The 13675-nt window shown below is 38.6% G+C and overlaps 1 protein-coding gene across 3 annotated transcripts in view; it reads right to left on the bottom strand.

Annotated features, from left to right (window-relative positions):
- Zzef1 (zinc finger ZZ-type and EF-hand domain containing 1) overlaps positions 1-13675 on the bottom strand; it is a 166295-nt gene that overhangs the window by 123867 nt on the left and 28753 nt on the right. For 2 of the 3 annotated variants that reach the window (XR_007213754.1, XM_048366226.1), the window contains exons 5-8: positions 12584-12783; positions 8544-8754; positions 5036-5152; positions 804-982 (exon numbers count right to left, since the gene is read on the bottom strand). Coding sequence is in view for 2 of the 3 variants with exons in the window: in XM_048366226.1 (XP_048222183.1) it covers positions 804-982; positions 5036-5152; positions 8544-8754; positions 12584-12783 (707 nt within the window). In the remaining variant the exon portion in view is untranslated. Of the gene's footprint in view, positions 1-803; positions 983-5035; positions 5153-8543; positions 8755-12583; positions 12784-13675 lie in introns of those variants that run through there. The other variant, XM_048366227.1, reaches the window with a different exon arrangement.

Below are 13675 nucleotides of genomic sequence, written 5' to 3'. Positions count from 1 at the left end.
CTTCCAAATGAAAAAACTAGAAACTAGATCTATAGAATGAATATCTACCTTTAAAAATTAAATATAAATCAATAAATGATGTCACAGTAAGGCATAGGCACAAACACTATAGCAAAAATACCCTAGTAATATCTCTATTACTGGAGAGGAAAGGATCTAACATTGAACTTGTGGACAGGAACTTTAGCACTAGGGACCAGGACAACAACTAAGTTGTTCACCACATTGCCAAGTGCAGTATTTGGGAACAACTTCATGGGTTCTTGGGTTGAAAAGGATTAGGGGAACCCATCTTAGCTCAGTAACAAAGTGTTAAAACTGACTACTAGTGGGTCCAGGAAGGGAAAGTAATGGCATGATGAACATGCAGAGGGATGCAAGCCAAGGACTTCTTTGTACCAAGTCTCGGCAAGCTTCTTTCTTCGATGAGAAGTATACCAACTTCCAAAATCTCTTGACTAACATAATGACCCAAGCCTGTACTTCTCCAAAGATGGTTGTTCAAAGGGGCACTACACTTAATGACTGTACTAGCAAATGTAAGGAGACTGCCAAGGGACACTTGGATGTGTCCCTTCTGACCCTCTTCTGACCCTGCCATAACTGTTATAAACTATGAACACCACCCTTCCCTCTACTAACTGTAGCCAAAAGCCCACACTCAAAGGGTATGCTAACCCAGGGATGAGGGTCTACTAAGGACACCCAGTCTATGAATTGCCTAGAAAAACCAGAAAACCAGAATAAGGATGGCTTTATGATATTTCCATTGTTGGTATTTTCATCATGCTGAGGTCATTTACCATATTTAAGAAGCAAGTTCTGTCTGACAGATGCCATGGATGAGATGAGGGACAGGGCATCATACTGTGTGTCCAGTTGGTCAATTATGGCACACAAAGAACTCATCACTTTGGCAACACTTCCTCTTGCCAGTGCAAAGGCCAGCAGAGTCAGTTCTACCTCTGGAGTAGAACAGCAGCTAGAAAGAAAAGAAAAAAAAACTGTTTACTTAAAGTATGCAAAATCTAAACAGTTCAAGACCATTGTTCAGGCCCATATGTAAAATTATGCTTAAACTTATTGCCATGTGCTTTTTTTTAAGAAAAGAAATACTTGTTCAAAATGCTTTTCTAAATTATACACACACACATACACACATATCTTTAAATTTTATATATTTAAATCTTCAGTTATACAAGAGTTACAATTTAGCACATCTTTTCACATGTCTAGTGCTTCTTGATCAGATCAAAATCCTTAATATTTAAATACTTATTTTTTGTCTACGATAGTCCTAGCAGAGGACCACAATAGCTCAAAAGCTATGTACATATGATTATATAAGACTAAGCAAAATGAACTCCAAGATATGGAAACAAGAGGATTTTATTGTTTTTGTTATCTTGAATGTACTATATGAATTTCCTATGGCTTATCCCCTGTTGTTACTGTATATGATTTTGGTACACTGGGTATTGTATATATGTTTATCTGAACTAGGGAAGGGAAAGGGAACATCAGAAGGGTGAGACAAAGAATAAAGGGAAAACCCATGCAATAGTGATACTCATAAGACAATATGTTGGAAAGGAACTGTACAACTAGCAGGCTGGGAGGGAGGGAAGGGGAGAGGAAAATGAGGGAGAGTGTAACAAGTATGACAAGAAATGTACTCACTACCTAACTATGTAACTGTAAACCCTCTGTACATCACCTTGACAATAAAGTAAATTTTTAAAAAAGTAATACTTATTTTGGCCATACTGTTTTTTCTGTTTGTTTGCATTTGTATTGGTACTGGGGTTTGAATTAAGAGCCTTGTATGCTTGCTTAGCTTTTTTGCTTAAGGCTAGTGCTATTCCACTTGAGCCATACTTCCTCTTGCAACTTTTTGCTGGTTAATGGTAGATTAGAGTCTTTTAAATTTATTTGCCTGGACTGAACCTCAATCCTCAGATCCTAGTCTCCTGAGTTGAAAGGATTATAGGCTTGAGCAACCAGTGCCCAGTGATATTGGGGTTTTAACTCAGGATCTTGCAGGATCATTCAGGTGCTCTACCACTTGAGCTAGGCCTCCAGCACCTATGGGAAAACTAAGTTAACCCAGGAAGCAAGGGAAGTAGATACTTCTGCAAAATCTATAAATACAAATAATACTTATATGTCAATCTTTTAAAGAGTAGATTTAATTTTTTCAAAGACTTAATATGCATACATGCCCTCCACCCTTGTAACAACAGAATTCATCCTATCAATTTTGTCCTGGAGAGTGAACTCAGGGCTTGACTGCTATCTCTGAATTTTTTTGCTCAGGACTAATGCCCTATCACTTGAGCCACAGCTTCACTTCCAGCTTCTTTGGTGGTTAATTGGAGAAGTCTTACAGACTTTGCTGCCCAAGCTGGTTACCAACAGCCATATCTCAAGCCTCTTGAGTAGCTAGGGTTACAGGTGTGAACCATAATCATCTGGCTTACTTTTTCTTGTAATAAGGAATTTCTAAAAAAAAATTTAATACAAAAATATTTCAAATCATACATCATGACCAAGTAGGCTTCATCCCTCAGTCACAAGGATGGTTCAACATCCATAAATCAATCAACGTAATTCACCACATAAACAGAACTAAAATCAAGAATCACATTGTTATCTCAGTCGATGCCCAAAAAGCCTTTGACAAAATACAACATCCATACCTATTAAAAGCTTTGGAGAGAACAGGAATAGATGGAACATTCCTCAAAACAATAAAAGCCACATATAACAGACCAACTGCTAATATCATATTAAATGGAGAGAAACTTAAATCATTCCCCCTAAACTCAGGAACAAGACAAGGATGCCCACTCTCCCCACTTCTGTTCAACATAGTGCTGGAATCCCTAGCCATAGCAATAAGGCAAGAGGAGGACATCAAAGGGATCCACATCGACAAGGAAGAAATCAAGTTAGCCCTATTCGCAGACGACATGATCTTATATCTGATGGACCCAAAAAACTCAGTACCCAAACTCCTACACCTAATAAACCAATTTGGCAAAGTAGCAGGATACAAAATCAACCCACAAAAGTTAGCAGCTTTTCTGTACACCAGCAATAGACAAACAGAAAAGGAAATTATGGAAACAATTCCATTTACAGTAGCCAAAAAAAGAATAAAGTACCTAGGGATCAACTTAACCAAGGACATGACGGACCTATTCAATGAAAACTACAAAAATCTAATAAGGGAAATCAAAGAAGACACAAGGAGATGGAAAGACCTCCCATGCTCATGGGTAGGCAGAATCAATATAGTGAAAATGGCCATATTGCCCAAATTGTTATACAAATTCAATGCAATACCTATCAAAATCCCAGCCACATTCTTCACTGAAATAGAGAAAGTAATCCATAAATTCATATGGAACAGCAAAAAACCTAGAATAGCCAAAGCAATTCTAGGCAAAAAAAGCAGTGCAGGAGGTATCACAATACCAGACTTCAAGCTCTACTATAGGGCCATCATAACAAAAACTGCCTGGTATTGGTATAAAAACAGATCGGAAGACCAATGGATTAGAACTGAAGACCCAGAAATAAAACCACACTCTTACAGCCAACTGATATTCGACAAAGGAGCTAAAGACATACAATGGAAAAAACATAGCCTCTTCAACTACTGGTGATGGGAGAACTGGGCAGCCATATGCAGAAAACTCAAAGTAGACCCAAGCCTATCACCATGCACCAAGATCAACTCAAAATGGATCAAGGACCTCAACATCAGACCTGAATCCTTGAAACTATTGAAGGACAGAGTAGGAAAGACACTAGAACTTATAGGCACAGGAAGGAACTTCCTGAATATAGTCCCAGGGGCACAACAAACAGGGGAAAGACTCGACAAATGGGACTACTACAAATTAAAAAGTTTCTGCACAGCTAAGGACATAGCCACCAAACTAGAAAGACAGCCGACCATATGGGAAAGGATATTTACCAGCACAGCAACAGACAAAGGCCTGATATCGGTCATCTACAGAGAACTCAAAAAACTAAGCCCCTCCAAGCCCAATAAACCTATTAGGAAATGGGCAAAAGAGTTAAAGAGAGACTTCACAAGAGAAGATATAAAAATGGCAAAGAAACATATGAGGAAATGCTCAACATCCCTGCTAGTAAAGGAAATGCAAATAAAAACAACCCTGAGATACCACCTCACCCCAGTTAGAATGGCCTATACTCTGAACTCAGGAAACAACAAATGCTGGAGGGGCTGTGGGGAAAGAGGAACCCTTCTCCATTGTTGGTGGGAGTGCAAATTAGTACAACCACTTTGGAGAACAGTATGGAGGTTTCTCAAAAAGCTCAATATAGACCTACCCTATGACCCAGCCATACCACTCCTAGGCATCTATCCTAAACAGCAAAACCCAAGATATCAAAAAGGCATTTGTACTTCCATGTTTATCGCGGCACAATTCACAATAGCTAAAATATGGAAACAACCCAGATGCCCCTCCACAGACGAATGGATCCAAAAAATATGGTACTTATACACAATGGAATACTACATAGCGATTAGGAATGGTGAAATACTGTTATTCGCAGGGAAATGGTCAGAACTCGAACAAATAATGTTGAGTGAGACAAGCCTAGAACACAGAAAACAAAGGGGCATGATCTCCCTGATATATGACTGTTAACAAAGGGAGACGGAGAGACAGTAGAGACCAAGTCTGTGAATACTGTATATGTTCTTGATACATTGTATATTGCATATATGTCAACCTGACCTAGACAAGGGATAGAAAAACAGGTCGTAAGATATCACAAGAATGTACACACTGCCCTACTATGTATCTGCACCCTCTTTGCACAACACATTGTAAAAAAAATTATGTCCAATTAATAAAAAAATATATAAATAAATAAATAAATAAAAAGAAAAAAAAAGAGTTTAAAAAAATATTTCAAGTTAGGACAAGTGAGCACTAAGATATGACATTTAAGAAGCATGCAAAGAAAATCTTATCAATCTTGTTTTTACCTAGTTATCCTTACAAGGAAGCTGTCTACTTCTTCCAGAACATTGGGAGACAAGAAAGTTGAGAAGTCTGCAGATCCTGGTGAGAGAGAAAGTGGAGGCATATGCTGCAGGGCCTTCCTAGAAAAATAACATGTGATATTTGAGGAAAGCCAGGCATGACATTAGACAGTACGCATTGTGAGAAACATTTTGTGTTGGTGAGTACTTTAAAACCAGACAGCATTCCCAGAAGAACCTAGTATACAATATAAGCTAGATATATTTCTTCAGGAGTCATAGTACTAAATAGTTTCATAGGGCTCCATTTTTTTCCTCATTTTTTTAAGAGTACCACTGCCTTCCGTAAAAGCTTCCTCACTGTCTAGAACTCAGTACTCTTTGAAATAATGAGGGCACAAGACACGAACTCTAAATAAAGCACTAGAATTCTTAAGAGAATGATCCAAGATACAGATCAGTGTGTGACTCAGTAGGAAGTCTGTTTTGCAAAAAGTATCTTAAGATCAATAACATCTACATAAGTGTCATGAATTATTGTTTCCTAAACAGAGCAGTACTATTACATTCAGCATTCCTGCCTTGTTTCTTGACCTTTCCACTTTGATGACTACTTTTTGTTTTGTTTTTGTCCTAAAATGCTGAGGTAGAATCCAAGGCCTTGAAACATGCTATGCAAGCACTCTATCACTGAGCTACAGCCTTAACACATTAATATCTGTGTTAATGTTTCTCTTCTCTCATCTCTTAGTTATTATTCTGAATTCCCCAACCGTGTTGATTAGCAGTCATCTAACAAATTTATGCAATAACTCTCTTGATTAGCAGTCACCTAACAAATTTATGCAGTAACTCCTGCTATCATGTGCAATTTGAAGCTAGCCCAATAGCAAAGTCCACAGTACTTTATCTCCAAAATAACTAGCAAAAAGCTGGACTGAAGCATGATACAAGTAGTAGAGCACCATCAAAGCAAGCTATTGGAGAGAGTGCAAGGCCATGAGTTCAAGCACTGGTACTAGACATACATATCAAAAGATGGTTTCTAAGAACGAAAAGTACATGTCAAAGGACACATAAGCCAGATTGAAGGGGATACCATCAGCTAAATCTGAAAGTTTGAGTATCAACACTATTGTTAATTATAAACCAGTGAATAGGAATCAATTAAGTCCTTACTAATATAATTAGAAATTTGATGAGGAAGGGGATATTCACACAGTCCCAAAGTATCTCCTCACTCAATCACAAAGGCAAAAAATATTTTACAGTAGAAAAAGATGGCAGATCACTTTTTTAGTTAAATGATCAAAGTTAACATCACTGGCCCCAGAAACAGGATAATCTGAAGTTGTGTGCCTCTTGATGGGATGTGACGACAACAAAATATCACTATCCTATTTCTGCAAAAAAAAAAAATAAAATCTACCAAGTCATAGCAGTGGCATGCCTGCAATTGGAAGATTTAGGAGGTAGAGGAAGAAGTCTTCCTTCTTCTTGATGGTAAGTCCAGGGCTAGCCAGCACTGCAAAGCAAAACCTTACTTAAAAAACAAAAACAAAAACAAAAAAAAACTAAAATTTTCATGATGAACATATACATCAGAACTATAGGCTATTCTTCAAAATAACTCAGTTAGGCATTATGGTAAACACCCATAATCCCAGCATTCAGTATGCTAGGATAGGATCATCACAAGTTTGAGGCCAAGTTAATCTATATGGTAAGATGCTGTCACAAAAGAAAACTCAAAATGATGTATAGTTTTCAAAAGTGTTAAGGTCAGCCAGACATGAATGGCTTATACCTGTAATCCTAGAGCCATAGTTCAAGTGGTAGAACATTAGTCTTGAGCATCAAAGCTCAAGGACAGCACCCAGGCCTTGAGTTCAAGCCTGAGGACCAGCACCAAGAGCAGAGAGAGAGAGAGAGAGAGAGAGAGAGAAATAGTGCCAACAAAGGTCAAAAGATAGCAAAAGAGCTAAACACTGACAATTTCCTTTTGGCTAATACTTTGACATAGGTGGCTCATGCCCATACTCCTGGCTATTCAGGAGGCTAAGATCTGAGGATAGCAGTTCTAAGCCAGCCTGGGCAGGAAAGTCTGTGAGACTCTTATCTCAAATTAACTACCAAAAAAGTCAGAAGTGGAGCTGCAGCTCAAGTGGTAGAGCCACCTCTGGATTTTTCTGTTTATGTGGTTCTGAGGAATTGAACCCAGGGCTTCATGCATGCTGGGCAAACATTCTAGCACTAAGCCACATTCTCAGTCCTTCTTGGAATTTTTGCCCTAACGGTTTGTGGGTAGTTGTTGGGGGGGGGGGGGGGGAGAGAGAGAGAGAGAGAGAGAGAGAGAGAGAGAGAGAGAGAGAGAGATGGAATTTAGGGCCTGGGTGCTGTCTCAGAGGGTTTGTTGTTGTTTTTTGTCAAGGTTAGTGCTGTGCTACTTGAGCTCCACTTCAGGCTTTTTGGTGGTTAATTAGAGATAAGAGTTCACAGAAGCCGAGTGCTCGTGGCTCATGCTTGTAATCCTGGCTACTCAGGAGGCTGAGACATAAGAATTGCAGCTTGAAGCTATCCTGGCCAGGAAAGTCCATGAGACTTTTATCTCTAATAAATTACTCAGAAAAGGCTGGAAATGGCACTGTGGCTCAAGTAGTGGACTGCTCACCTTGAGCAAAAGAAACTCAGGGACAATGCTTATGTTTAGAGTTCAAGACACAGAACTGGCAAAAACAAACAAACAAAAAAAACTTCACTGGTTTTCCTGCTCAAGATAACTTCTAACAGCAATCCTCAGATCTCAGAAGTACAGATCTAGATGCCTGACCACCACCCCCCCACACACAAAATCTTTTTTTTTTTTTTTGCTAGCTAGAATTTTATTTGGAAGCACCAGGTTTTGAATTCAAGGGCTTACGCTTACTTGGCAGGTACTCTGCCACTTGAGCCACACCCCCAGTCTCCTAACAGCTTTGAAGAGAAAGTTTTCAAAGGGGCACTACATTCAAGACATATACTGAAAGAGCTCTAAACTTAGGAGTCCAAACATTTAGATTCAAACTGATCTACACTGTCTAGTTGTGCAACCTCAGAGAAGGTCACTATAAAATGAGTTATAGAAACATGTTAGTGTCAGTAGGTAAAAAAACTGTTTGACCTGATATTGAAAAATTTCTACTTAATATTAAATGTTGTATAAACTCAAATTGCCCCCAATGGGTAAGAACAGGAATAAAATGGTGATCTCACAAAACTGAAGCACTTGATGAACAGATGAAGAAAGGCATTGGAGGAACTCTAGAAGGAGGGAAAGGAACGTGGAATGAGCACTTCTTCAAAGTCTACAAAGTCAGAACATCAATCAAAGGAGCACTGTGGGCTGAAAACTACAGTCAAAACAGCAGGTCTACGTACTACACTGTTGGCTGAGCCTGGAAGAAGGAAGACTGCTGAAGGACTACAGAAGAGTTTATGTACCTTGGACAAGGTGGGAAACAGAGTGACTTACTGGGTATTATGCAGCACTGTCTGGACAAAGGCAGGATTTGTCTCCATAGAAGCTGTCACCAGAGATGTCAGCAGAGACCAGTACCATATTGCAGAGGCATCTGAGACTGAGACTCCAGACTTCTTAACTCTCTGAAAGCCAACCGCCCTCAGACCATGAATTCTAGTATCACATCCATCGCTAAGACAACGTTTTATGTTAATCTGGACATCTGTTAAGCACAAACAACAAGTTTAGTATTGAGTTAACATTTTTTATTTAACTGTGTGGTGTGTGTGTGTGTGTGTGTGTGTGTGTGTGTGTGTGTGTGAGAGAGAGAGAGAGAGAGAGAGAAAATTGGGGCTTGAACTCAGGGCCTCACACATTTGACTTTTTTAGCTCACAGATGATGCTCTACCACTTGAATCCACCTCCAGTTCCATCTTTTTGCTAGTTAACTAGAGATAAGTGCCTCTCAGATTTATCTGCCCAGGTAGCTTCATACTTAGAGCTTCAGCTCTCAACTTCCTTGAGAAGGTAGGATTTACAGTGTACACCTTTAGATTAACTTTGTAGCTCAGTAAATGAACTAAAAGCAAAATAATAACTGATATTTTGAAAAGGGAATTTGTAAGCTGTGCTTTGATGACAGACATAATCAATGTGTGCAATGGAATTAGTATAAAATAAATGCACTACAAAAACAATGATGATTTTAAAGCATAATATGTAAAAATAAAGGTAGCTTATCCCAAAACTGCTTTGAAACTATAAATCAGGAAAATTACATGGAGAACACTATATAAATCTCTACTTGTGGGCTGGGAATATGGCCTAGTGGCAAGAGTGCTTACCTCATCATATACATGAAGCCCTAGGTTCGATTCCTCAGCACCACATATACAGAAAACAGCCAGAAGTGGCGCTGTGGCTCAAGTGGCAGAGTGCTAGCCTTGAGCAAAAAGAAGCCAGGGACAGTGCTCAGGCCCTGAGTTCAAGGCCCATGACTGGCAAAAAAATAAATAAATAAATAAACCTCTACTTGTAATAGTACTTATAGAGTTCCTAGAGTTTGAAATTTGGATGGAATTATAAAATAGAAGCTTGCTCAGTGTGAGGTCCTGACTTTAATGAGTTCAATCTTCAAATCTACAAAAAAATAAAATAAAAAGCATTGGTCAGATGTTTTATAGAATGTACTCAGTTTGACTTTGTATAATTTTTTGTTTTGTTTTTCTGCCAGTCCTGGGGCTTGAACTCAAGGCCCTGGCTTCTTTTTGCTCAAGGCGCTAAGCTCGCTACCACTTGAGCCACAGTGCCACTTCCAGTTTTTTTCTATATATGTGGTGCTGAGGAGTCGAACCCAGGGCTTCATATATACGAGGCGAGTACTTTTACCACTAGGCCATATTCCTAGCCCTGTATAATTTTTTTTCAAGATTATATTGGTATTACTGGTTTGGGAAACAAGACAACAGAGATATAGAGTCACTATTATATCATGCTGAGGGTATATGTCCTTTACATGACAATGGACAGTATTTACCTGGTCATCTGAGTGAAGTAGTACAATGTTTTTGGCCTTTTTCTTTCTTTTTCTTTTTTTTGCCAGTCCTGGGCTTGAACTCAGGGCATGGATACTATGCCTGGCTTCTTTTTGCTCAAGGCCAGCACTCTACCTCTTGAGCCACAGTGCCACTTTTGGTTTCCTCTGTTTATGTGGTACTGAGGATTCAAACCCAGGGCTTCATGCATGCTAGGCAAGCACTCTACCACAAGGTCACATTCCCAGCCCTGGCCTTTTTCTTTTATCCTTGGAGAGCTAATTTATAAATACAAATGCTGATGACTGTGTTCAATGTGTGTTTGAATTCTTATTCGTATATGTAGCTATGTACGTGTTTATGTGTACATGTGTATTTTGCTTCATATGTAATGGAAATTATGTTACATAATCATATATAGAAAGGAGATGTACCATTCTCAATAGTTAGTGTGTTCCACTGTATCACTGAGCATAATTGGCTTGTTTACAGTTGTTGACTATTACAATTAATGAGTATCTGTATATGCCAAAAGCAGCAAAAACAATACCTATAAAATGAAATTTGAGAACTGAAGAAAAACAAAAACAAAGAGTAGCTTGCTCATAAGCAGTTGTGAGAATATCTTTTTAATTAACTCAAAGCATATAAAATAAACATGATTAACTTTTAGGAGCTGCCACAATTTATTTGGTTGGAAAGAAGGAAGCAAAAAGTTTAAATAAAAGAACACAACTTAAAGAAGAGTGCCACAGTATGAGACAGGAAGCTTCTCCTCCACAGACATATTTCTTTTCTGAGACATAAAAACTCTACCTCCCTAGGCCTCAGTTCCTTTAAGCAAAGAAAGACTAGTTTTTTGACCAAGAAAAACATTAGAAGAAATGAAACGAAATATGAAGCATTACAACTCCCTGAATCAAACAGGGAACGATATCACAGACTTGTGATTATTTCAAAATACCATGTATGAAGCAAGGATATGATACATAAAATTGGAAACATGTAAATGGCCAGGAATATATGGTAGGTTAAAATTAAAATGCATTTTTACCACATAAAAAAGGTGTTAATGAAATTATAGTACAAGAACACATTTAAGAAATATATATAAGAGCCGGGGGCTGGTGTCTCACGCTTGTAATCCTACCTACTCAGGAGGCTAAGATCTGAGGATGGTGGTTCAAAGCCAGCCTGGGCAGGAAAATCTGTGAGACTCTTATCTCGAATACTCTACTCAGATAAAAAAGAAGTGGCACTGTGGCTCAAGGAGTAGAGCAAAAAGAATCTCTGGGACAGTGCCCTGGTTCAGAGTTCAGCATATATGCTGAATGTCAGTGGCTCACGCCCGTAATCTTAGCTACTCAGGAATTTGAGATCTAAGGATCACAGCTTGAATGCAGCCTAGGCAGAAAAGTACATGAGATTTTTATCTTCAATTAACCATAAAAAAGCTGAAAGCAAAGGTGTGGCTGGAATGGCAGAACACCAGCAATAAAGCTCAAGGACAGTGACCTGGTCCTGAGTTCAAGTCCCAGTACCAACATTAAGATATACACACAAACACACACACACACACACATATGTGTATGTGTATGAGCTAGAAGTGTGGTACAAGTGGCAGAGTGCTTGCTTACAAAGCATGAGACCCTGAATTTAAATTCTAGCACCACAAAAAAGACAGAATACTAATAATTAATGTAAAAAGATGTGTACACACACACACACACACACACACACACACACAGGAGAGAGAAAGAGATCAGAGTGCCAGGGATGAGCAAAGAAGCCAAGCAAAACCATGAGGTTCAGGGCTAAGAATATGGCCTAATGGCAAGAGTGCTTGCCTCATATACATGAAGCCCTGGGTTCGATTCCCCAACACCATATATATAGAAAATGGCCAGAAGTGGTGCTGTGGCTCAAGTGGCAGAGTGCTAGCCTTGAGCAAAAAGAAGCCAGGGACAGTGCTCAGGCCCTGAGTCTAAGGCCCAGGACTGGCAAAAAAAAAAAAAAAAAGAATATGAGGTTCTTAGTTCAAGCCCCAGTACTGGCACTAAAACAATAGCAAGAACAAAACAAAAATAGGTATGTGTGTGCATATATATATGAGGGTATATATATGATATATATGATATTTATATATAATTTGCAAATATATAATCCATTTTTTTAAAAGTATGCATTTTTGTGTGTGTCTCTGTGTTTATACACATATAATTACACAAACACAAAGGTCGGGAAAGATCCACATTGAGGTAATTATAGTCAACGATCCCTGAGTGGTAGGATTTTGAAGATTTCTGTCAATTTTTTTCTTATTTTCCTATAAGGAAATAATAAAATGTAAAGCCTTTGCTTAGTTAAAACATCTATAAATATTAAGTACATGAAGTAAGGACTACTTTCATATGCCTCATGAGAAACAAATTGAGTCTCAAAAGAAATTTCCAGAGGTCCTGCTGCTAAAACAATATCCCTTCCCTTCCTCACTCCTCTTCGTTTTGTTTGACTCACAGAGCTGGCTGATGTTGGCATTTTCCAATAAGGTCACATAGCCAGTCACATTGCTGGGGATGTGCACATCTCGGACTTCTTGGAGATCACTGGCACTCCTTCCCACAGCTATTGTCACCTGCTGTGGCATATAGCTCTGGTCAGAAGCAGCCACTGCAATGGACAAGTGCCTGAGTACCACATCTGGCTTCATTTTTAACCTGGAAAACAGAGAGAGGAAATCATAAATGTTTATAGGTACCAAGCATTTATAGGGTCCACAAGTCTCATCTGGAAGAGAGTACACTTCATATACCTAGTCTACTTTCCTAACAGCAATGAACAGGAAATGCTAACTATGGATTTCAAATTCTATATGACCTTCCAAAGTCTCTAAAAAACCTTTCAATACAATATTGAGCTTCTATTTCCTTTTAGGCTTTTAATAAAGGCAGGAAGGAACAAAAATAAGAATATTCTGGGGCTGGGAATATGGCCTAGTGGCAAGAGTGCTTACCTCGCACACATGAAGCCCTGGGTTTGATTCCTCAGCACCACATATATAGAAAAGGCCAGAAGTGGCTCTGTGCCTCAAGTGGCAGAGTGCTAGCCTTGAGCAAAAAGAAGCCAGGGACAGTGCTCAGGCCCTGAGTCCAAGGCCCAGGACTGGCCAAAAAAAAAAAAAAAAGAATATTCTAATAAAATCCCTTTACCTGGCAAGAAGCAATTTCTAAACAGTATTTTAAAAACTGAGTAAATTCTCTCATCTATAAATTAGAGATAAAGATTACATGTTTCTGCTAAAAAAAAAAAAAAGGAGAAATTATTCCTATTTCTGCCAGCTGAAATTAGCCCATTTTCTTTTTTTTTTTTTTATTTTTTTTTTTTATTTTTTTTTTATTATCAATTGAACATAAATTTTTTTTTTTTACAAGGTGCTGTGCAAAGAGGGTGCAGTTACATAGTAGGGCATTGTGTACATTTCTTGTGATATCTTACAACCTGTTTTCCCATCCCTTGTCTAGGTCAGGTAGACCCATATGCAGTATACAATGTATCAAGCACATATACAGTGTTCACAGACTTGGTCTCTACTGTCTCTCCATCTCCCTT

Source organism: Perognathus longimembris, chromosome 17 (assembly GCF_023159225.1).
Source record: "Perognathus longimembris pacificus isolate PPM17 chromosome 17, ASM2315922v1, whole genome shotgun sequence".
Lineage (NCBI taxonomy): Eukaryota > Metazoa > Chordata > Mammalia > Rodentia > Heteromyidae > Perognathus > Perognathus longimembris.
Note: the sequence above shows the minus strand (reverse complement) of the source record. Positions and strands in the feature narration are given on the sequence as shown.